Here is a 24484-nt window from a genome sequence, read left to right on the forward strand (position 1 = left end):
CATTGTCCTTCTTGTTTTCTATTTCCTCCATTTCTTATATTATAATCGTGGACCTAAGAGTAGCTAGAGGTGAAAATAGCAGAGGTGGGTAATATGATTGCAGACAGAGTTAATAGCCTTGTCGATAACCATGTCGGAAGAGATGTTAGGTATCATATGTACGTATAGGCCACACGCTTCCTCCATTCTCTTCTGGCAGTAAAACAGAGTCAGTTGGCAACATGTGCTGTCGTTGTATTTTCCTGTTAAATCTCTGTCCTATGTAGTCTGCAAATGGCTATTTGCACCTTCTGTCTTTATCATCCCTGTCGTGTTGTCTTATAATTACTGTGTAAGCATTTGCAAACGTCTGTCTGCTTTCATGTTAGCATGCTTTCAATCAATTGTTTTCATGATTTTGAAGTGCATTTTGTGTGTTTTTTGACAGGGCTGTCTGTGCGCAGCGTGTGCTGGCGGGGAGATCACATCCTGGTGGGCACGCAAGACAGTGAGATCTTCGAGGTGGTGGTCCACGACCGCACCAAGCCCTTCCTCATCATGCAGGGTCACTGTGAGGGCGAGCTTTGGGCGCTAGCTGTCCACCCCACCAAGCCTCTGGCCATGACAGGAAGTGATGATCGATCAGTCAGGTGAAGCTGCTGACGCGTTGCAGTGATCATATAACCTATGTTTGTTACATTTTGTGAATTTCTGTTAATTCAGTATCTAAAATGACCTAATAACCTCATCACAATTTTGAGGAACAATCACTTGTTTTAAAAAACTGAGAAACTGTCACACTTTCCTTGATAGTTTTTTGATGAGCTATTCCTCAGAGTGTGGCACCAATTCATTTTGATTCCTTTTTTAATCTCTTTGTTCACTGTCAGTATGCAGTTAAAAAGCCAAATACATCGCAGGACCGACACCACACACATCCCTGCCATGGTTGTTTGACTATGTAATCCCATCACTGCTTTTCCTCTTCATTTGTCCTACTTCTGTCTGTCTACAGGATATGGAGCCTGATAGATCATGCACTTATAGCTCGCTGTAACATGGAGGAGCCCATCCGCTGTGCCGCCGTGAGCACTGATGGAATTCACCTGGCGCTGGGAATGAAGGATGGCTCCTTCACCGTTCTCAGAGTCAGGTGTGTAGAAATTGAAAGGCCCCATTTGGCCCAATTTTGATCCTCTGCTAATGGTTGCTATGATGAAGAGCTTCATCATTTAGCTCCTCATTCAAGCCACATTTCTGTGCTTGCCTCCAGAGACATGACAGAGGTGGTCCACATCAAGGACAGGAAGGAAGCCATCCATGAGTTAAAGTATTCCCCCGATGGGGCACACTTGGCTGTTGGCTCTAATGACAATTCAGTGGACATCTATGGCGTGGTGCAGAGGTACAAGAAAGTGGGCGAGTGCATCGGCTCCAACAGCTTCATCACACACATGGACTGGTCCACGGACAGCAAGTGCCTGCAGATCAATGACGGCAGTGGCAGAAGGCTCTTCTACAGGATGCCAAGTAAATTACAACTATCTGAATCATGTTTGATGTCTGTTACTGGCAACTGAAAAGCCCCCAAAAGTTGCTTTGATGTAATACAGTCAGAGCTTTCTTGTGAGATCAAATGTTTCTGTCTTCTGTTGAGGTGGGAAGGAGGTGACCAACAGGGAAGAGCTGAAGCTGGTCCAGTGGGCGTCATGGACGTGTGTGTTGGGCCCAGAGGTTAATGGAATCTGGCCCAAGTACTCAGACATCAATGACATTAACTCTGTGGACGCCAACTTCAACAATCAAGTTTTAGTAACAGCTGACGACTACGGATTAGTCAAACTTTTACGATATCCATGTGTAAAAAAAGGTAAAGAAGACCCAATTGTTTCATCTTTTAGGAAAAGTTAAGTTCTGATATTTTGATCTACTGTGTTACTGATATGTCTCCCTTTGATTCTAGGTGCTAAATTTAAAAAGTATTTAGGTCATTCGGCCCATATAACCAACGCCAGATGGTCACATGACTACCAGTGGGTCATAACTATTGGTGGTGCTGATCACTCAGTGTTCCAGTGGAAGTTTGTTCCTGAAAGAAAGTCGAAAGAGGCCATGCATATAGCGCCACAAGGTAAGATGGTACCCTTATTTAATGTATTTAAAAAAAAGAGGATTTACATTTTACCTTCTGATCAATCCAATTAGGAATATAACAGTGTTTCATTTTAATGAAGCTTTGTATGGAGACCAGTGACTTCCATTACTGATATTACTCATTTCATAAAATCAGTGGCTCCTGCCAACAAAACACTATCAAATTAGGCAGAGTGAGGAACCCTGATGGAAAGTTTGATGTCTACTTTAACTTCCTTTTCACTGAGACTTCAAAAACAGGCCTACCAACACTGATGAAGCTCACTTAGGGACACATACAAACAGAACGAAGAACGAATGAAAATGACAAGTGTGATAGACAAGACCACAACAAAGCAAGCTATAGAGCTTTGGCATGGCATTTTATTTATTTTTAAACTTTGGACTGAGCCAGGTTAGCTGTTTCCTCTTACTTCCCGTCTTTATAAAATAAGCTATAGGCTATAGCTAATCTTCTCTCAGATTGAGCTCCATAAAGGAATAGTTTGACATGTTGGAAAATATGCTTCATCATTTTATTGCCAAAAGTTAGAAGAGAAAGCTGATGCCACTCTTGTGTCTGTATATAAAAAAATGAAGCTACCATTGGCAGCTTGTTATCTTTGCTGAGCACGAAGACTGGAAACAGGGGGAAACTATTCTAGCATGGCTCCGTCCAATGGAAACAAAATCAGCCTATCAGCACCTCTAAAGCTCACTAATTAGTGTTAACCGTTATATCTTGTGTGTTTAATCCATTTCCTCCCATGAAATAGAGACTTTTTTGTCTACATTATTTATGCTAAGCTAAGCAGCTGTTGGCTGCAGCCACATATTTAACTCACAGACATGAGAGTGGGATCAATATCTCTAAAATGTCAAACTATTCCTTATCTTCTTTCCCCTTTCCTTCATATTTACATTTTAGGGGTTGTATGAATGGTTGGCTGTTACATAATGTATTATACTGCTAAACCACCAGAGAGCAATGCACTAGATTGTTCCCTCCCTGTACGTTTTGCTCATGATCTACCAGTTCTACAACGCTCTGCGATGGAACGACCATCACATTAAGAAAGACTAAACCAATGAAAGTAAATGAAGCTAGGAAAGAATAATTGCATTGTCATTCCCAAGTTTTTCCAGAGACAGCGCAGCTGTGCTTTCTGAAATTAAAGAACATACTAACTGCCTTTCCTTTTAATTTTCCTAATGGATCTTGTGAGTAGCCGCCCTTAGCTGCCAGTTCTGCTTATTGCCTTGTCTTGGCACGGCTTTACTGTGCTGCATCAGCATTTTTCTGTATTTATCTTGAGCGATGTCACTGTGAAGCACGACTGCCTGATAAATAGGAGATGTCACAGGATTATTACATGATTGACTCTCACTTCTACTTAAACAGGATGCAGGTAGTTGTCACTGTGCGCAGTGGGATATTTCTCTGATTTAAAGGCAGTGAAGGACTTTACATACAAGTCATGATGCAACCTTGTTTCTGCATGCAGAGACCTTGGCGGACTCTAACAGTGAAGAATCGGACTCTGATCAGTCAGACGTACCCGAGATGGACTCAGAAATCGAGCAGGAGACTCAGCATACATATCTACGACAGGTTTGTGATCATGTCAAACACATTCCCCTTTTGAACATGGCGCCCTGAAAGTCGTATTTGTTATTAAAACAATGAAGGTACACACTTTTCTATCTTTATCCAGGTTTATAAAGAAGATCTACCTCAGCTGAAAGAACAGTGCAAAGAGAAGCATCGAGCGACAGCCATGAAGAAGAAAGAGCGAGCACCCGGGAGTGGGGTGAAGCTGCACTTCATTCATGGGTAGGTTTTCTATGTAGCATCCGAACAGAGAAACTCTGGAAATTATTGTAAGATGAATTTCAAGTAGGCAAGACATCTGCTTTTGCATTTAAGCCCTTCATGTAGTCTTTTTCTTGTTTTGTTTTTTTGCTTGCAGCTACAGGGGTTATGATTGCAGAAGCAACCTGTTCTACACCCAAACCGGGGAGATAGTCTACCATGTAGCTGCCATTGGGGTGGTGTACAACAGGCAGCAGAATACCCAACGTTTCTACATGGGCCATGATGATGACATCCTCTGTCTGGCTATCCACCCCCTCAAGGACTTTGTAGCAACAGGCCAAGTAGCTACCAGCACTTCTGACATACAATATTCAACATATCGTTGAGTTTAGTTCTCCTCAGAGATGAGATGAGAGAGATGATTTGCCATATCAGAACCCACATTATCTTGTGTAAATGGGTTGATTTAAGTGGATTGTGTACATACTTTGGATGCTGTTGTTCACCCAGGTCGGCAGGGATTCCTCCATCCACATATGGGACACAGAAACGTTAAAACCCATATCTGTGTTGAGGGGTTTCCACCAGCTCGGAGTGTGCGCTCTGGACTTCTCAGGTAACTCAATGGCGTTTTAGTCAGACTGCTTTTAATACTCCTATCCAGACAGATTCAACATAATATGCATTTTATTGCTTTGCAAATTCAGGGAGCAAAAAAACTCTTTCGTGCAATAAAGAAACGGAAAATTCACAAAAGACACCCACTTTACAAGCAACACTGAACAAACAATATCTGCTGTCTTTAAGTCTCGGCAGTCTGTCGGCATCAAGGTAGAGCTGTTCATCTCGCTTCCCCAAATTGGCCTTAGACAGAGCCAGCGTGGTGATCTGTATGTCAGTGTCAGTGAATCGCCTGCTGTAGAACAAACCCTCTGGGCTGCTTTTATGTTTCTAACAAGGGCCAAACTTCACTGAACCAAAGCAGGAGCTGGCTCTGTATATGCTGTTCTGAATGGTTTGGGTTTTCCCTCCACAGCGGATGGCAAACGGCTGGCCTCGGTGGGCCTGGACGACAATCACACCATCGTGCTGTGGGACTGGAGGAAGGGGGAGAAGCTCTCTGCCATGCGGTTAGTACAGCACAATTACAGTGTTTGAACGGCTGCAGGAGAGCCCTTCAGCACACAGCTGTCCCATCATCCAAAAAGATTTGACAAACCTTCCTGTTAATTCTGAAGATTGTTTGAGTGCTTTTAGTTTGAATTTGGACATTTATGGATGAGGGCTAAATTGAAGCCACTTGAGCTGTGCAGAGCTGACACCGTGATTGATGGTGAGGAAAAAAGTGGAATTACCTTTTAGATTAAAATGCGGCTCCACTGCAACACTTAACTCTGACAGGGTCCGAATTATGAGAGTAGGAGTTTGCCCCAAGGCCCCATCTGCAGATCCATAATTGAATTCAATTAAATAATTAATCTTCCATGGGCTCATCCTGGCAAGTTTGGGTGCTTAATACATCAGATTTTATTTTGGCAAGGAAACGATACAAAGCAAATGGGCTGCATGAACAATAAAGTGGTAATAAAGATAAATGAAGATAGTACCCACAGCCCACGGGTTTGTCCGAATGGCCCAAACAAAATGGACAATAAAGATATTCAAAGTACATCAAAGATAAAGAGCGTACAAGGCAACATAATCCTGAGTTTAGATGTGACAGACTTCCTATACCGCCGGAGAGACAATGATGCAAACGGTCGCTGTGTGCAAAGGATGAACTCGATACATGCGACCAGATATGGGGCACACCCAGCAGGCGTGTACATTTGATGAACGGCGATTACCTTCCCGGACATGAATACCTGCAAAGCATGAGAGGTGTTCATTCGTTCAGAACATGTGATTTTGAATTTCACGGGAGATCAAATTATATAACCTGGAAACCAGAATATCTAAAATATCTTTGCTTTTGCTTTGTTGCTTGTCATACTTGATGTTCATATTTATCTACTCCACTGGAATTGCTCCTGGCTAGTTTAGTGCAATGCATGATGGGTTGCTCTCCTGTGTGTTGTGTGCCAAGCTCTCACTGCAGCTCAGGGACAGCTTGGAGCTGCACTAGTGTCCTTTGCAGACCCTGGTGGGCAATGCAGTGAGGCGGGAGGAAGGAAAAGGGGCCTGATGGAGCCTAGTCTAGTCTTCAGCTGGGAGAGGAGGAATGGGTGTTTGCACAAAGGGCAACGATTAGAGAACTTATGTATAATGCGTCACATGGACAGGACCTGATCCTCAATGTTCATATTGTGCAATGCAATCAGAAGGAGAGACATTATTGATGTCTCTTGTGGGTTTGTAATGCTTGGGATTACAAAGGGAGCCTAAAAACAATTTTAATGTGTTTTAAAAAAATTTAAAAACTGAGAAAAACAGCTCTCTAAGAGAGAGAGACTCTAGAAAATAGTAAACATGTATAGATGGTACACATTATACAAAACAACTATGCACAACACAAAGGGAAAATTCTGAAAAAAATGTTTTTCTCTTCAACTGAAAACACACTGTGAAAGGGTTAAAGTTGCAGACATGGACACCATCCAGATGGGACACTCTTGTCAATCACAAGGTAGCCACGCCCTAAAGCATATTCTGCTTTATAGTCTATTTTACTCTAAATGGGACCATAATTTACTAAATAGCCACCATACTAGATTAAAGAAGTCTTGAAACCAACGATTCAGACCATAAACTCGTGTTTACAATGTTCACTAAGGTATTAAATAAATGGGGGGGTAGAGTCATTTTCTCATTGACTTTTATACAATCTGAGTGTGTGAATGCTTCAAAATAAATTGTAAATGTAATGTTTTTCTTACGTGCATTTTTTGTGATGTAATTGGTTTTCAGGGGAAGCAAGGACAAGATATTCGTTGTCAAAATCAATCCCTACTTACCGGACAAGCTCATTACAGCTGGTGTGAAACACATGAAGTTTTGGCATAAGGCCGGTAAGACCCCTGTTTTTTTCTTCTTTTTCTAACCAGCACAATGGCACCTCTTACTGGGAGTTTCTCTTTCAGGTGGGGGTCTAATTGGCCGGAAGGGGAACATGGGGAAGACGGAGACAATGATGTGTGCTGTGTACGGCTGGTCGGAGGAGATGGTGTTTTCAGGCACATGCACGGGGGACATCTGCATCTGGAGGGACATGTTCCTGATGAAGACTGTCAAGGCGCATGACGGCCCTGTTTTCAGTGTGCACGCTCTGGAAAAGGTCCGTTATAACGGAAAACTGATCCGTTATAATGAACAAAACCAATTCCCAAAATGTGATTAGAAGTATATTTTCTGTCTGTTTGTCTAGCCATCTCTTTTTGTATAGGGTATACTGTACATGCTCATCTAGTTGGATGTCATTGCAGCTTTGAATGTGCAAATGTATTGTCCGTGTAGGGATTTGTGACGGGTGGAAAGGACGGTATCGTTGCTCTGTGGGACGACACTTTCGAGAGATGCCTCAAGACCTACGCCATCAAGCGAGCGGTCCTAGCTCCAGGCTCTAAAGGTAAACAAGTCATCCTGTTCTCAGTTGTCCTCCACTGTCCTTGGATCCTTTGTTTTAGTTCCAGAGATGAAATACAGCCATCCAATGCAAATCCAGTTAAAACATTCAATGCTTTTAGCTGAGATGAAGATTGCCTTCTGGTTCAAGCTAAGGTCTCTGTAATTTATTGACTCCTCAGGGTTGCTCTTGGAGGACAACCCCTCCATTCGTGCCATATCCCTGGGCCATGGCCACATCCTGGTGGGGACCAAGAACGGAGAGATCTTGGAGGTGGACAAGAGTGGCCCCATCACTCTGCTGGTCCAGGTAAGACACTGATAAGAACAACCTACCTGATCCCACACTGTGTATTTGTGAGGAAGCTACCTGCAATATGATGAGCTGAGTGTATCTAAGGTGACTTTTTCTTAGTTGGTAAAGATTGACGATGCTCTGAAGTTTAATTTGTATTGTAAGAAGTAGTTATGCACCTACAACAAGGTGACCAAATGGAGATGTGGCTTTATGACTGCAAAAGTACTACAGAAATACGTGTTGTGCTTTGGGAAACAGAGGCCTATCCATTCAGTGGCTAACACAGACAAACCAGCTTTGCCCTTCAGTCTGATTGTAATATTACTCCTGTCTATCTTACACAGCAGCGGAGAATCACCAAGGAGGTGGCTATAAACGGCGATGAATTATTGCAGCTTAATGGGAGAGTTTTAATTTAGTTAAGTGGTCCTGCAGCGCCTCCGAGTCTCCCCTGATAGAGGCAGACAGAGTGAATGCTATTGATTGCCCTTTTCAAACGCTTTAAAATACATTGCAATGCATGCAGAGAATAAAAGGCTTTCCTCGTCAGCTGTTGTAAGTATCCTGTGGAATAACTTATACAATTATGTTTGGTTATTGAGTAAGCCACTGCTGATTTTGCTGCTGTTCATATATCACCCAAAAGTCTCTATTTTTGGACAGTTGTTTTGTTGATTTGATTGGTGTTATCATGAGGAGGCAGTACAACTAAATCATCATTACACCTTTGACCTTGAGGTCTACTTTATGTTGGTTAGTTGGGATTCTCGGTCCCAATGTTAAGATGAGCTAAAATAAGATATTCCTTTATTAGTCCCGAAGTGGGGACATTTGCAGGATTACAGCAGCAGACGGGTAAAGTGCAAACAAGAGACATATAGTAAAAATAAAAAAACAATAACAATATTATCTATACAGACATATGTTGGTCTCTTGAGAGGATGAGATTCAACAAGTGAAAAAGCTTGATATCCATAAAACAAGCAATAATTGTTGTTCCATAGTGGATTCTCTCCTGTGAGTATCTTGCTTCCTTTGGTTGTGTATATAGCTATTTATAGGATGAACAGTTGATTTCCATTTGTTTAGCAGGTTAGGTTGCTGGCTTTTGGATTTGGTGAGATACGAATTCATGCCATCACTCCAACTAGACACAACCCCTCCTTCCAACACTTGTATTGGTCTGCTACTTCAGCATCCAGTTGTGACTTATTCTTTCTTCTTTTTAAGTTTTCCTCCTCAACCTCCAGGCAGAAAAGGTGCAGCAGCACGCTGAAGCTGAAGCTGAACCTTTTCTGCTTGAGCTTTACGATAAACTGAGGAAATACTTGAAGCAGAAGATTTAGTGATTGAAACCTTAGTTTTTACGTGTTTCACTAAAACAGCCAAAACACTATCTTCAACATCAACATCAGGTTGATCATCAATATCAGACAGCCAGTGTTTCACATTACTCACTAACTGGTTATTTAACACTCGTTTGTTTTAAACCAATATTCTTGCCTTTTACGCTCATCTTCAAGAAGTGGCAAATCAATCAACTGTTATGGAAATACTTCCTCTATAGCCCTGTAAGTAAATTAGGGGGGTAAATCGGTACACAGGGATAAGTAAAGATTCCTGCTGAGTAGATTATTTTTCTTTTATTACCCAAGAATAAGTCGACTATCATCACATTCAATAACTACTCTATTGTATGTGTTTGCAGGGTCACATGGAAGGTGAAGTTTGGGGCCTGGCCACTCATCCCCATCTCCCTCTCTGCGCCACCGTCAGTGATGATAAAACCCTGCGCATATGGGACCTTTCACCCAGCCACTGCATGCTGGCTGTACGCAAGCTCAGGAAAGGTGAGTCACAGCTCAAAACACTAACAGACGAGTCTATTTTCTGACAGGGAGTACGCTGGCCCTAGGGCTTCAACAAACACATTGTCCTCCCCAGGCGGCCGCTGCTGCTGCTTCTCCCCTGATGGCAAAGCTTTGGCGGTGGGCCTGAATGACGGCAGCTTCCTCATTGTGAACGCAGACACCCTGGAGGACCTGGTGTCCTTCCACCACCGCAAGGACATCATCTCCGATATTAGATTCTCTCCAGGTCTGACGCTCACCTCCGCATTTCTTCACCTTGACAAAACTCCCATTACATCTTGTCTGAGAAGTGAATATGCCTCTGAAATCGGTGTGCCCTTCAAAGCATCTTAGAAGCAGAAGCATGCAGAAGTTCGGCAGGGATACACTGTGAGTGGGGGGAGATATTGCTGCGGTCCTGACACAAATTAATTGCTTTCTGTAATACGGCCAGCGAAAGAGGGATGAGAAACAGTTTGGGGCAGACAAAGTGAGAACAAGAAACTAAACTCTCTTTCCGCTGACACTTAACCTAAGTCCACAATGCCAGAGCTCCTGTTTCTCAAGCCCACAGCCACGAGTCGCTGAGAACCTACACTGCTTCAAAGTAACTTTATAAAGCAGTGTAATCATTTATTATATTATTTATATGTATATGCCGACATAAGTTAAACGCTACAGTATAGCCTTCACCAAGTTCATCTTCTTGGTTTAGTGTGTTAGCATGCTAACGTTGGCTAATTAGCAATACAAGCAAAGTACAGCTTCGGCTGATCATTTTAAGAGTTTAACTTTGACTTTGACTTGATGAAAGCACTATATGAAAAGTTATGGGATGCCCAGAGTTATTGCATCAAGCCTGAGTTGATCAAAATGTCATGGCAACTAGAAATAGAGACAACTGTCTGAGACTCTTCCCTCTTGTGTTTGCTCAGGTACTGGGAAGTACCTTGCAGTCGCTTCAGGAGACACTTTTGTGGATATTTACAATGTAATGAACAGCAAGCGGGTTGGGGTGTGCAAAGGATGCCTCAACTACATTACCCATCTGGACTGGGACAAGAGAGGTAAACATGCTTCCTTAAATACTCAGTAATTCCTCGCTAATGACTGCTCGCAATCAAATTATGGATTCAAAATGTCTCAGTTAAAAAACTGTTAAACATCACGGTCCACTTTCAATCACAGGAAAACTACTCCAAGTCAACACAGGTGCTAAAGAGCAGTTTTTTTTCGAGGCTCCTCGCGGCAAGAGGCAGACCATCCCGTCCACAGAGGTAAGCAGGGAGAGCACCCACGGTTATGGTTACGCGGCTGGGACACATTTTCCCTTCGGCATCAGAGGAGGCTCGAGGAAGGCCAGTGAAGCATTTGCACGCCCCACTTCTCACCAGTATCGTTCTAATTTTGGCAGTGGAAGTGGGATTGTGTTAAGGTCCCCATAATACAGTGTGACATTCAGGCACCTTGCGAGGCACACAGCGGAGGAAAGCATTAAGAAAACAAGTTCAGAGATGATAGATGCTGCTAGATCGTGTCCCGCTGGACCGATGTCCTCTCCTACCTTTGCTGGTTTGTCTCACCTCATCAGGATACCTTCACTTTCCTCTTTCCCTCCCACGCATTTCGCGATTCTCTTGTGCACTCGGTCACAGGATGATTATCGACTGGCGGAGTCAGTGGTTGGCCCTTCCTTCCTTCCTTCCTTCCTTCCCTCCCTCCCTGCCCTCCCTTCTACATTTTGAAGGAATAGTTTGACATTTTGCTGGCGCTTATCTGCAGGTGCTTCTAATTAAAACAAAGGAGAGACACATTTATTCCAGTGATGGCTGCTTGTAGGTACCTGGAGAGGCTCCTCGTGTTGACGCTCCTGAGTACATCTCTAATTGGTTGTTTTATTGTGTTGCTCTTGTGTTTTTTTACAATCTTTTTACACAAGATTAATCTTTCCTTACTCCACCACTTGGCTCAGGTGGAGAAGATCGACTGGAGCACGTGGACGTGTGTCCTGGGAACGTCTGTCGAGGGCATCTGGCCTTTGATCAACGAGGTCACGGAGGTGACAGCCGCCTGCCTCAGCAACGACAGGAAGGTGCTAGCAACAGGAGATGACTTGGGATACGTCAAGCTCTTCAGATACCCTGTCAAGGTAAGACACAATGCATTATTCCTTGTATTCTGGGTTGAGTGCCTCATGACTTACAATGCATATCTTTATGCAAAATATATTTTAATGTCTGTGTTAATGTCACGAGTGTTAAATGAATGTTGTCCCTCGTCCCCAGGGGAAGTATGCAAAGTTCAAACGCTATGTGGCCCACAGCACACATGTTACCAATGTGCGGTGGACCCATGACGACAGCCTCTTGGTGACAGTCGGTGGGGGCGACACGTGTCTCATGATCTGGGCCCACGAGCCCGAGGGCCACCGGGAATTCAAACAGTGTGACAGTGAGGAGTCGGACATCGAGAGTGAGGACGATGGAGGTGAGAGACGAGCCTCCTTTTGAGGTGTTTATTCATCGAATGTCTCTGGTGCTAAAATCGGTATCATTCCTGCCCTTCGCTAGGCTATGACAGCGATGTGACGAGGGAGAACGAGATCAACTACACCATCAAGGCCTTATCCACCAACATGCGCCCCATGACGGGTGTGAAACCCCACTTGCAGCTCAAGGAGCCCTCGGTGGACGAAAGGTATCTGTCATTGAAGCTGTGATGAAGCTTTGCAAGGTGGTCAGAGGGACACTCCTGCGCGGACCGAAAATAACTGTTCGGAATAGGAAAGGCCATAGCGCATAAAATAAGGCTTCTGCATCAAGACGAAGCCAAACCGGCCTTCTTCGGTCAACATATCTTTTCTTTTCCTGCGTCAAATTCCTGCCCTGTCCCTCCCCTTTTGAAATAACTCAGCCTTTTCTGCTCTTCTTCTTTCCTTTAATGGCTGTCCATCTGTCATTATCCTGCTTCGTTCTTTAATTCTACTTGAAGACAAGGGGTGGTCAGGTAAGCTCTAGTGTTCATGTATGTTGATTTTGGACAACAGATTAAGCAGAGGGTTTAGTATGTACTATAAATACAGAGAAACACCTTATCATGTCAAGACTCAAGACAGTATCATGAATTATCTTTCACTTCTTGAAGTTTTATATAAGATGCCTTTAAGTCTCCTCTGTACAAATTCAGCAGTTTTAGTAATTCACTTTTCAGTGTTTGATGCTCTTTTGGGTGCTAATTAACTTGCCAATGAGCTGCTGTTCTGACTGGCAGGGCAAAGTGGGCTAACAATTAAGTTAGAGCTTAAATTTAATTTACTCAATGTTAGTAGTCAGCAGAACAATATTTGAAATGTTTTTTTTGATAATTAACGTCACACATCAAACTTCACACATCAAAGCAGAAGGAATATTAGAAAATATCTATCTTCAGAAAGCCTATTCTGTTGAGTGTTTTCAAAGGAAACATTTTTGTTCGTCTGCTCCTGAACAGTTTCAAGCATTATCATATTTTCCATCATTACAATCCATCTCTAAGTGTGTCTCAGATTTTGGGTTCTTCAGGTTCATTGATTTCCAGATTAGTTTTTTTTTTTTTTGACAATGGTGCAAGCATCCACACAGTTGTCATGGAAATGGTCTGTAGTTGTCATGGTTACACTATGGTGCTGACTCCTGTATTTCACGTCCTCGGTGGCTGAGGTGTTGTGTTTCGTCATGTGTGTCCGCCGGGCAGCAGTGAACGCTTTTTCTAATTCTAACTTTTTCGTTGTTATTGCTGCCATGAAGAGGTTCACGGTAAGCTGCTCACTTAATGTGATTACTCTATAGGAAACACGCACAGCCTCATGGGGACGTTTGTATATTAAATATGAAGCCACTGGTGTCTTGCTTCTCTTTCCACACCCTGCCTTGGCTGTAGAAGGCTGTAGTTTGTACTTACAGTCTTTGCATTATCAATAGCCATTGTGTTTTAAACATGCACTATAACTTATTAATTATAGACACATAGCTGTCATTTAGCTGATTTCTAATGAGTGAAACTGTATTTTCCCACCCATATCCTGACATGTAACTCATTTTTCAACCTTTTAATTACATTGCATTGACCGAGTGCCGTTAGATGTGTGGGGGATGACAGACAAAGCTCCAGTTATGTCATATTTCCTTAAAGTTTTTTTCCCCCCGCAATGGATTCTTAGCATTTCACTCTCTATTGAAACGTTCCCACTCAGTCACCTTATTCAAACATAGTGCTTTCATTGCTTTGCTGGCACAACAAACTCTGTACCACTTGTGATGCAAGAAGCCTTGATATAAAAAAAAAGAACTATCTCTCTTTTCTTTTGAAATAAAACATAACTTATTTCTGTGCACATATGATTAGATGTTCGTGAAATGTTTTTGCATTATAGTCAGAGTAGCAAACAGTGTAATGTTATCATTATTGTCGTCATCCTTATCATCAGCATCCTCAGCAGCTCTGCAGCAGCCCCTTATTATCCCCGCTGTCTGTTTCAGGCCTGCTGTCAGCAGAGCGCTGCCGCAGCCGGAGAAGCTGCAGACCAACAACGTTGGCAAAAAGAAGAGACCCATTGAGGTGAGAGGAACCTCACATCCAACCAAAACAGATGGGGAAGTTCATGTAAACAGAGGGAGTCTTGTCTTGGTCAGAGCAGCACAATATTCAAAATGTTGGTTTTCTAATGTCAGTACTCCTTCCAGACTGCCTCTGTTGGACTCTGGCGATGCTGTAATTGAGGAATGACGTATACTCCTCCAGTCAGCAGCTGGCTCGGAGCATCTTAGTTGTCATGGCGTTGACCTTTCAGACTTTTTCTGACTCCCCCGTAGGACCTGGTGTTGGAGCTGGTGTTTGGTTACCGTGGCAATGACTGCCGTAATAACGTGCACTACCTGAACGAGGGGGCGGACATCATCTACCACACGGCCTCAGTGGGCGTCGTGCTCAACTTGACGACCTGTAAGTAGACGGTCCGGAAGACGCGATGACAGTGTTACTAGTCGCGACCTGTAAAGCAAAATGTCATATGCGTGTCTATGTGTATGTGTGTGTGTATGTGTGTGTATGTGTGCGTCTTCTTACAGCCTGCCAAAGTTTCTACGCAGAACACAGTGACGACATTTTGTGCCTGACAATCAATCAACATCCCAAATTTCCCAACGTGGTGGCAACTGGCCAAGTAGGTATGTTTGTGAGAAGTTGACCTCGTGTGTCACCAGCCGCCTCATTTCTCTCCCCTGTATCCTGTGTTGTGCTTTGTGCAGGGGGGGGGGGGTATTCTACATGGCAGACAGCCACCCCCCTCCTACAAGCGTATCTGTGCTATAGAGCAACTTCTTTTCTGGAAATGACCTATATATTTCAAATTAAGACGTTTTTGTCGATAGCAGAAAGCACAATTTCTCAGAAAGTTACAAAAAATGTACAAATAATTGATCAGCTCTGTCAATTAATCCGATTTTCCTTTATTTCAGGTGATACTGGTGACATGTCAGGTAAGGACATTTCAAAATGAGTCGTCATGTCAATTAAGAAATGTGGTGATAAAAACAATCTGTATTGTTTCAACTCATTATATTCCACATATACGTTACTGCCATCTAGTGGCCACTTAATGCAAGGCCTTTACCTCATGCAAATGTTATTTTTATGAATAATGTTTGGAAGCTTTTTTGCTTTGCTGTAAATTCTTTATTGTATGTAGTATGTATAACAAAAACTATGAAACTCTAGTCTATACCCTTTAAGTTTTAGCGTTTTGTTCAATTAGAATATAAAATTTGTAGAAGCACAATAATTCATTATTTTGGTAAAGGATTGGATGTAAGTTGGATGCAAAAAAAAATAAAGAAGTGCATTGACAGTAGTTTATTTTAGACAAACAATTCTCCTTCTCTGTCCCTCAGCCACGTCTCCATCTATACATGTGTGGGACGCCATGACCAAACAGACGCTGTCGGTGCTTCGTTGTTTCCACTCCGGTGGGGTTTGCTCCGTCAGCTTTAGTGCCACAGGAAAGCTCCTGCTGTCTGTGGGCTTGGACCCCGAACACACCGTCACCATCTGGAAGTGGCAGGAAGGTAAAACTAAATAATCTTCCCTTAAACTTTGACCTCATTCTGGGTATTAAAACATCCCACCACAATTGAGAGATGATGCTTTCATTGCGCTCTAATTTGTTTGTTTTTTTCAGGTGCCAAAGTGGCCACCCGGGTAGGCCACACCCAGAGGATCTTTGTGGCTGAATTTCGTCCGGACTCCGACACACACTTTGTGTCTGTGGGGATCAAACATGTGCGTTTCTGGACGTTAGCTGGTCGAGCTTTGCTCAGCAAAAAAGGTGTGCTGAGTTCCATAGAGGATGCCCGGATGCAGACCATGCTGTCTGTAGCATTTGGAGCTGTAAGTGACTTTCAACCACTATACATATCAAATCTTTAAAATGTTTTTACTACATGTTACATTTGACCTCATAATTTGACTCTACTAATATTTAAAATCTGATCCAAAACTGTCTCCTGAAATGTTCTGTGAATTGTTTTTGCATTGCTCGCTCTGCTCTCTTAGGCCACTAGATTAGTGCAGATTTGTTTTCTTTTCAGAATACCTTGACATTTACAGGTACCATAAGTGGGGATGTGTGTGTGTGGAAGGAACACATTCTAGTGAGAATTGTGGCCAAAGCTCATACGGGCCCTGTGTTCACCATGTACACCACACTGAGAGACGGCCTCATTGTCACCGGAGGCAAGGAAAGACCGTAAGTGCTGCTCTGTCCCATTAATGCACCATATTAAATATCAGTGAGCTCACACTATTTGCAGCAATGTATGTTCTCCATATGAATGTAATACCAATACGACTAAATACACATTGGGAAGGAAATGCCTACATATTTAAAGCTGTGGGATGAAATACACGTATGTGTTGCTCCACAGGTCCAAGGAGGGAGGTGCTCTGAAGCTCTGGGACCAGGAGCTGAAACGCTGCAGAGCGTTTCGATTAGAAACCGGACAGATCATAGACTGCGTTCGCTCTGTATGCCGAGGAAAGGTAGGCTACACATGATATAAAATGATCCGGGAAATAGAAAACTTGTATTTTGTGTATTTTGACACATTTTACTGATTTCTGTGTCAGGGTAAAATCCTCGTGGGGACCAGGAATGCAGAGATCATTGAAGTAGGAGAGAAGAATGCGGCGTGCAACATCCTGGTGAACGGACACATGGACGGACCTATCTGGGGCTTGGGCACCCATCCCTCCAGAGACGTATTCCTGTCTGCGGCAGAGGACGGCACTGTTCGTCTGTGGGACATCCCGGAGAAGGTCAGCCATGTTACCTCAATCCCCTCAGAATCACCTCAATTCCTCCCAATACTTGTGTACTTCTATCATATAATCACATGCTTTTTAAGATGGTTGTCCTCATTCACAAAATGACATTGCTAACAAGAATGTGCTGATGTTGCATGGCTTTGTGGGGAAGCAGAAGATGCTGAATAAGGTGAACCTGGGCCACCCGGCGCGCACCATCAGCTACAGTCCTGAAGGAGACATGGTGGCCATCGGCATGAAGAACGGAGAGTTCATCATCCTGCTGGTTGCATCACTCAAAATCTGGGGCAAGAAAAGAGACCGGCGCTCTCCTATTCAGGATATTAGGTAATGACAGAAGAGTTTGGCACTTTGCACAAGGTACAGTTGAGTTCAAGGGCTCTCTCAAATATAAGACCAAGGTTGAAGGAAACATTAAAAAGACGCAACATGTTTCGACCGCCATAGATCTTCCTCAGGGAATTTCACACCAATATTTTTCTTTGGGGACTGAAATGGGTCAAACCAACCTAAGCAAATCTGACATAACAGACCGACTTTTTGAAACGCTGCATGTCTTTCCTAACAGGTTCAGTCCAAATTCTCGTTACCTGGCCGTAGGCTCGACTGAGAGTGCAGTTGACTTCTACGACCTGACACTCGGGCCGCAGCTGAACCGCATCAACTGCTGCAGGGACATTCCCAGCTTTGTGATGCAGATGGACTTTTCAGCTGACAGCGCTTACGTCCAGGTATAGACTGTGAGAGGGCTTGTTTGTCTCGCATGCTGTAGCTGGCTGGCTGTATGATCCCTAACCTGCAATGTCTTGAAACAGATATCGACAGGTGCTTATAAACGGCTCGTGTACGAGGTGCCATCTGGGAAGCAGGTCGCAGAGCAGTCCCATATCGACAGGATCACCTGGGCCACCTGGACAAGGTGAGAGTCCCAGCGTTAAGGCCGACACATGCATGCTGGAGAGGTAATGGCTAAATGTATAATTGCTCTCTCTCTCTGTATCCAGTGTCCTTGGGGACGAGGTCATAGGCATCTGGTCCCGCAACACTGACAAAGCAGACGTCACTTGTGCCTGTGTGTCCCACTCAGGCCTTAACATCGTCACAGGCGATGACTTTGGAATGGTGAAGCTCTTAGACTTTCCATGTCCGGACAAGTTTGTAAGTATGATTGCGTAATAGGATTATTCCTGTTTGGGATGTATCTTGGCATGTACCCCATGCCATCTGTCTGACAAACATATGACACTGGCTTTTAAATTGTTGTTTTTACACATTCTTTTCATCTACTGAGAAACTTGTTTTGTCAGTAGATGAAGCATGTTTTAACTGAGACTGTCACATGACCACACCCTATAACAAAGCCACTTGACATCTGTTTACTGTAGTAGATTTCACCTGGATGATAAGTATGTGATCTCTTTTCAGGCCAAACACAAACGCTTTCTGGGCCATTCCGCTCACTTGACTAATGTTCGCTTCACAAATGGAGATCGCTACGTCGTTAGTGCCGGTGGAGATGACAGGAGGTATGACTGAGGCTCCAAATAACAATGTAGTTTACAAATGGCATCACAATCAAATATTAACCCATGCATCCTTTCCTTTATGTTCTTTCTAGCCTCTTTGTGTGGAGGTGTGTCCATGCCCCTCACTGATAACACCTGGACCACCCAGCCTCGGAAAGTCTGCCAGCATGGCTCTCCAGAGAGGAAATTCTGCTAAAGGGATTCATTTAAACGAGGAGGACAGACGTGGCAGCTTGTAAACGATTGGTGATCTGACTAACTGCCTCAAAACTAGGTGCATGCAAATGTGAAACGTTCATTTTCATCACAGCATCAGTCCTGATTGTGAACACAGGCGCAGGGCTTACAGCCCTGCTCTCACGACATCACATCATCCTTAAAAAAAGAGACATCTCTCTAATAATAAAACACTACTTTTTTTTTTAAGAATGAGTGTATCTGTGTACATGTTGAAAATGGAAGTTTTGCCACTTGATAGGCCTATGAAATTGTGTTATTGACGATGCCATTTTTTTGAAAACATGTAGCAAACTGAATTAGCCTTAATCTGAGTGTTTAATTTATGAGGGTTTGGATTCTTTTTGTATTAGTTGGTTTTACTTTTTGGATCATGTAGTCATTTGTTTGTTCTATTTTTACTGGTGATTCCAAATCCTGTGGCCTTCCTCCTGAATGTAACATCCACTGTTATGTTATGGATGTCAGCATGCCAAAGCATACTATGCACTGTACACCTGACCTGGTCACTGTGTTACCCTGATGGTTCATTTATGGTGTGTGTCTGTGGTTGTGTTGTTGACTGGTTGACCTCAAAACCTCCCTTGACAGTGTTCCCCTCATGACAAGTTAAACGTGTGCATACTTGTTTGAGGACTTGTTTGTGGTAAGTGGGTGTGCATGGCTTACTGGAAGACAATCTGTCTGAACCAAATTCCTCAGAAAAAAAAAGAACAGCTGTAAATTGATGTTTCAATGCACGGTTGCAAATCTTTCTCACTTTTCAGTGTGCTGCTATGACATATTATTGTCTCATTTTCATGAATATGAACGGTGTGACTTTTTTCAACAGTAAGTTATTGTTTTGTGTTATCGAATATATTGCTTAAATGGAATGTTTTATCACAGAAAATATGAAAAGCGCAAAAATATTTTGCTCCTTGTATTCAGACTAACTATACAAAAAAATGTTGCTGCAATTTTGATTTACATTATACCAGTGTACATATCATTTATATATATTCTTTTTGTATATTTTTTGTGAGATGTTTCTTAAATTCCACTTTAATAAAAAAGGCAACCATGACTGAGTCATATGTTTTCATTGTTGTATATTGATTCCAGATCAATAAATATTGTGCCACTAACCTTTTATCAATTATCAATAAAAAGAGACATTTCCTGGGTGCCTTTTCATCACTAATGTCATAATGAAAGTGCAATCAACTATATCACACACGATTTGCATATAATAAAAAGAAACAAAAAATGGAAATATCTGAAATTCACACCATTTTATTTGAGATGAAACATACAATATAGCTTAGCTCTCTGCAATCATATATTTAGCCTATTGACATATGTTTCACCCAGGGCAAGCCTCAGCACTGCTGACTCAAACGCCTCAATTGAGCCTTTGCTTCGGCTTGAATACATGATGATTACAATTGAATATTGTGAAATCAGCTATCAATGAGCATAGACTGTCTCTATCTGCAAAATAGCCCAATAATATATATATATATATATATATATATATATATATATATATATATATATATATATATATATATATATATATATATATACACCCCAGCCTTGAATTCAGTTCAACGGTTTCACACCTACAAAACTAATAGGAAGAAGGCATTATGTTTAAAATCGCCTATGATAAATAATTGTAGTTCGTACATATACTGGTAAATCAGGGTATCAAGCCACATTGACGCAGGGTCATAGTTTGACAGAGAAGGAGCTTCCACAGGAGCAGCCGTGATCGGCCTGAGGATTCTTGAGCACGAGGAAGGTGGAGCGGATCAGCTCCTGGGTGAAATCCACAGTGGCTCCTTTCACAAACTCCAGGCTGTCCTGGTCAACAATAATGCCCACTCCTCCCTGCTCAAACACTCTGGATGCAGGAGGGAACAGAGTTGATTGGATTAATAGATGAGGCCGGTGCAAAACAACAACTTCAAAGATAGGTTTGTGGCAATTTACCTGTCATCTTCATTCTTGTTATTGTCAACAGAAAACTTGTACTGGAACCCAGAGCAGCCTCCTCCCTCCACATGTATTCTCAGATAATCATCCTTCCCCATGATTTCCCCTAGTCTCTGTATTAAGGGGGACAGGGTCATGATGGATGAGTAGCTAAGCACAAAATAAAAATTCAACACATTGACACGATGGCTACATGGCAATGCATTTTAACATGGTTCTGCTTGATTGTCCATCATTACACATCCAATATCAACGATGTTGACAAATAACACTTCAGTGAGTAAATATCAAATTACAATTTGAGCAGTCACATGTGTCAGATGAAGAAGAACTCATACATGTATGTACATTATTCCAATATATAAAATGGAGATACACTGATACACTGTCAACACTGGCTCAGATAGAGGACTCATTAAATGTGTGGATTTTCAGACGTGAAAAGCGTGTGATGCTTAATCGTGGGCATCTGCTGACCTTCACACACGACTCGGTGAGTTGTACTTTATCCTCAGATGGCTTCTGCTGGGTCGAGGCGCTACTGAAGCGATGAAGCCCCGTTGTGTAAAGGGGCAGGTGTTTTTGAGGAAGTCGGTGTAACTGTTGACTAACATTGTTTTCGGAAAGAAGAATTGATGCCCTGCAAAAAAACAAAGGTGACGTTATCGCGTGACTGCAGAAGGACTTGTAGCCTCACTGGACCTGAGGCTAGCTAGCAACATAACAGTTAGCTTGATAAATACGGTAAATAACTCAACACACAGGTCTTTCTCTCCCCCCAGAGAGATTGTTTACATCATACTACCCCTACTGATGTTTGCGATATAAGACAAAAACGCGTTACCTAGCAAGGTTCAATACTTTCGACTTTGACGCAGTTATCATAGCTGCTCTCACGAATGACATCTTCCATAACAAATGTTGAGCGGTTACACCCACAGCCTACGGCGGGAGGCAGATCGCATCCTTATTGGCTGAAATGATTATCTGACAAATAGATACGCCCAGATTCGCACAATACGGTCATTTTATTCGCCAGCTTACCTGTCAATCATAAGGTATTTCGTGACTTGTAATAGGGCTTTTAGATACCTTGGCTTTGCCTCTCAGGCACAGATCTCCCTATATGCCGCCCCAACAATATACACCAATCAGATGTTTGTATTTAGGTTTCGGTTAAAGATGATTGGGTCCGTGTCTGTGTTTGTGTACTGCTTGAGATATTGATTCGCCAATTATGTTGCATGAGGCGGGGTCTTAACGGTGAGAGGTTCCCTGGCAGGCGTTACTGCGGGTATTAAAACACAAAGCTAATGAATAGCAGTCTATGATAAATAGGCGTTACTTGGATCTTGTGATTCAGGGAAATAAAAGGTACAAGTCGGTGCTCGTCCTCTCTTCAAAAACTGACGGAGCCGCTGCTAAGGTACAGTTTCTTCCTCCACAGCTTCTTCTACGTCCTTGTACTCTTGTTAGAAAGCTATCGTGATTGTGTAAGTATTCTTGGTGCCAGATAGTCGGAGAGTGTCTCCGTTGTTGTATTGAACTCGGGACGTTGAGGAAATGAACACAAAGTCCTATGAGTCAACACTTCCCACTGACTGCTGAAGTCAGGCGTCTGGTGAGGCTTACTTTCCTCTTCCGTAACGACTGTTCCCTTGTCTTTGTTTTAAGGAAAGAAACATGGATGTCCGGACTTGTGTTTTCGTGTTGTTCTGCTTGATGGGACTCACCTGTGCGGAGCCAGTGAAGTTCATAGACTGCGGTGAGTTTCACTTCACTCCATTTTAATGACAAGATTTACTACTGTGTTTCTCAAGCGGTCAATAGTTTACTTTTAACGACTGTTTTAACCTAACTCTTGGACGTTAGAAGCAAACTCGTGTAACTCAATCCAATAAGTGAAATACATCCGTTGGATAACCTAAGTTGCATTATGTTGTCTTATTATAAAATTGATCAGTTTCCCAGAACAGAGGTGACTTGTTTTGTCCATCCTGTAGTCCTTAATGTTTAATTATCACAATGTGTTACTGGTTTAGTGCTAAATGGCACGTTTCATGTCTAGATACATCATCACCTGTCCTTAACGCATGTGCAAAGGACGCATGTGCAAAGGAACAACGCATCAACATTTAGTCTCTAATTTGAGTGTAAGCATATCCTCCGTTTCCCATGATGTAACTCCATGTCATGAGACCGTCTGACTACATCAGGGTTATCTTTTCACACTTTGAGCCACAGGGGAGATCTAGCTGAGCGGCCCCATGACTCGTTAACTGATCTTCTGTGGAGTTCCTTTTTTTTTCTCAGCATCATTACTTATTGCAGCTATAAACCTGCACCATAAAGGAATCATGCGTATAGGATTGGGTCCCATCATGAAGGTTAAACACGATTGAGGAAATTCAATGTATAAGATAAAAAAATACTTCTCCAGGAGGTATTTCACTTTCCCTTATAATACTACAGTCCAGGTTGTTTTTTTGGGAGCTTGTGCAAAAGTGTATTGAGACTGAGCTCCTGGAAATTGGTAATGTCCTTTTTTTATGCTTTTAAATGGTTCTTTCCCCCTTGTTTCTCTCTAGGCTCTTGTTCTGGTAAAGTGGACTTAGTGGACATTACACCTTGTGCCACTCAGCCATGTCAGCTACACAAAGGACAGTCCTACAGTGTCAATGTGACGTTCAACAGTGGTAAGAGGGCTTTATCGTTGAGAAATACTTCTCCCAACCGTCGGAACATAAATGATTAGGATTTATTTTTCATCTCAATCATGTGCTCTGTTGTAGCTGTGGAGAGCCAGTCGAGCAACGCGGTGGTTCATGGCGTCATTGCTGGAGTTCCTATCCCCTTCCCCATTCCCGTAGAAGATGGCTGCAAGTCTGGAATCCAGTGTCCCATCCAGAAGCAGCAGAAGTATCACTATGTGACTGCTCTTCCTGTGAAGTCCGAGTACCCTTCAGTAAGTACTAGTTGCATCAGCAACGTTTTTTTTTTTTTTTTTTTTTAAAGCAGGTTTTCTTTCAATGTAGCAATAATAATAAATGTCGTTTTTTTTGTTCTACCGGTTGCATCTTTCACTTCTTCAAAACTTATGTGTATATAAATACAATTTTAAACGAAACAAAAAACCCTGCGTTCACTGTCCAATCTTCTGCATTTCTAGATAAAGCTGGTCGTGGAGTGGGAACTGAGAGATGACGACAAAAAAGACCTGTTCTGCATTCGGTTCCCAGTTCAGATTGTGAGCTAAACTATTAAAAGTACCTCAATATTGTTTTTAAAGGGATTCAGCTATGAATAAAAACCTGCAGAATGATTCTGGTTAATTTTATTCATTCATCAATTTTTTTTTTTTTTAAAGATGTCTTTCACTGGTTTGCATGACTTTGCTGCACTCACATTTTGACTCCTGCTGAAATGAACTGCTTTTTGCAGTGACCTAAACAGTCAATTCTTAAGTGGCTGTGAAACAATACAGTTAAATGTATCTGACCCACTGCAGTGCAATTGTCTCGTCTTACTGGCTGCTGTGTAGTCGGAAGGTACCTTGTGTATTTTTCTTTACTCAAACTTTTGTATTCTTTCTTACTGACCTTGTACTAGATGGATGTAAATGAAATTATAATAAAGAAATCTAATGTACAAAATTGCATAGTGACTGGTATGAATTAACCTTTGCTTTGAGATTGTCAAATGTGTTAAAGGACCAATATGGCAATTTTTCAACTTATAACATGTA

At 42.5% G+C, this 24484-nt stretch overlaps 3 protein-coding genes across 4 annotated transcripts in view; 2 read left to right on the forward strand and 1 right to left on the reverse strand.

Annotated features, from left to right (window-relative positions):
• Positions 1 to 18651, forward strand: part of eml5 (EMAP like 5) — a gene marked incomplete at both ends in the record, with an annotated part of 30925 nt that extends 12274 nt beyond the window's left edge. Inside the window, 36 exons of one of the 2 annotated variants that reach the window (XM_079218717.1) lie at positions 428 to 629; positions 995 to 1132; positions 1253 to 1509; positions 1637 to 1849; positions 1943 to 2110; positions 3618 to 3724; positions 3828 to 3946; positions 4083 to 4269; positions 4439 to 4544; positions 4965 to 5058; positions 6836 to 6936; positions 7009 to 7202; positions 7382 to 7493; positions 7672 to 7799; positions 9496 to 9637; positions 9732 to 9884; positions 10573 to 10704; positions 10826 to 10914; positions 11610 to 11786; positions 11923 to 12124; positions 12208 to 12352; positions 14155 to 14233; positions 14488 to 14617; positions 14743 to 14841; positions 15133 to 15153; positions 15565 to 15738; positions 15852 to 16060; positions 16261 to 16418; positions 16597 to 16711; positions 16799 to 16987; positions 17151 to 17323; positions 17565 to 17727; positions 17812 to 17915; positions 18001 to 18154; positions 18422 to 18522; positions 18615 to 18651. In XM_079218717.1, coding sequence (XP_079074843.1) covers positions 428 to 629; positions 995 to 1132; positions 1253 to 1509; positions 1637 to 1849; positions 1943 to 2110; positions 3618 to 3724; positions 3828 to 3946; positions 4083 to 4269; positions 4439 to 4544; positions 4965 to 5058; positions 6836 to 6936; positions 7009 to 7202; positions 7382 to 7493; positions 7672 to 7799; positions 9496 to 9637; positions 9732 to 9884; positions 10573 to 10704; positions 10826 to 10914; positions 11610 to 11786; positions 11923 to 12124; positions 12208 to 12352; positions 14155 to 14233; positions 14488 to 14617; positions 14743 to 14841; positions 15133 to 15153; positions 15565 to 15738; positions 15852 to 16060; positions 16261 to 16418; positions 16597 to 16711; positions 16799 to 16987; positions 17151 to 17323; positions 17565 to 17727; positions 17812 to 17915; positions 18001 to 18154; positions 18422 to 18522; positions 18615 to 18651 — 5072 coding nt within the window. The remainder of the gene's footprint in view (positions 1 to 427; positions 630 to 994; positions 1133 to 1252; positions 1510 to 1636; positions 1850 to 1942; positions 2111 to 3617; positions 3725 to 3827; positions 3947 to 4082; positions 4270 to 4438; positions 4545 to 4964; positions 5059 to 6835; positions 6937 to 7008; positions 7203 to 7381; positions 7494 to 7671; positions 7800 to 9495; positions 9638 to 9731; positions 9885 to 10572; positions 10705 to 10825; positions 10915 to 11609; positions 11787 to 11922; positions 12125 to 12207; positions 12353 to 14154; positions 14234 to 14487; positions 14618 to 14742; positions 14842 to 15132; positions 15154 to 15564; positions 15739 to 15851; positions 16061 to 16260; positions 16419 to 16596; positions 16712 to 16798; positions 16988 to 17150; positions 17324 to 17564; positions 17728 to 17811; positions 17916 to 18000; positions 18155 to 18421; positions 18523 to 18614) is intronic. The other variant, XM_079218718.1, reaches the window with a different exon arrangement.
• Positions 18652 to 20335: 1684 nt separating this feature from the next.
• Positions 20336 to 21651, reverse strand: isca2 (iron-sulfur cluster assembly 2). The gene is made up of 4 exons (XM_079218299.1): positions 21584 to 21651; positions 21217 to 21379; positions 20737 to 20852; positions 20336 to 20647 (listed from the first exon to the last, which is right to left on the reverse strand). Exons 1-4 carry the CDS (start codon positions 21643 to 21645, stop codon positions 20473 to 20475), a joined length of 516 nt encoding a protein of 171 aa, XP_079074425.1. The 5' UTR covers positions 21646 to 21651; the 3' UTR covers positions 20336 to 20472.
• Positions 21652 to 22132: 481 nt separating this feature from the next.
• LOC306739877 (NPC intracellular cholesterol transporter 2-like) lies at positions 22133 to 24395 on the forward strand. The gene is made up of 5 exons (XM_079221945.1): positions 22133 to 22165; positions 22414 to 22504; positions 23328 to 23435; positions 23532 to 23704; positions 23909 to 24395. Exons 2-5 carry the CDS (start codon positions 22423 to 22425, stop codon positions 23993 to 23995), a joined length of 450 nt encoding a protein of 149 aa, XP_079078071.1. The 5' UTR covers positions 22133 to 22165; positions 22414 to 22422; the 3' UTR covers positions 23996 to 24395.
• Positions 24396 to 24484: the final 89 nt, after the last annotated feature.

The sequence above is a fragment of the Taurulus bubalis genome (genome assembly GCF_910589615.1).
Source record: "Taurulus bubalis genome assembly, chromosome: 1".
NCBI classification, from domain to species: Eukaryota; Metazoa; Chordata; class Actinopteri; order Perciformes; family Cottidae; genus Taurulus; species Taurulus bubalis.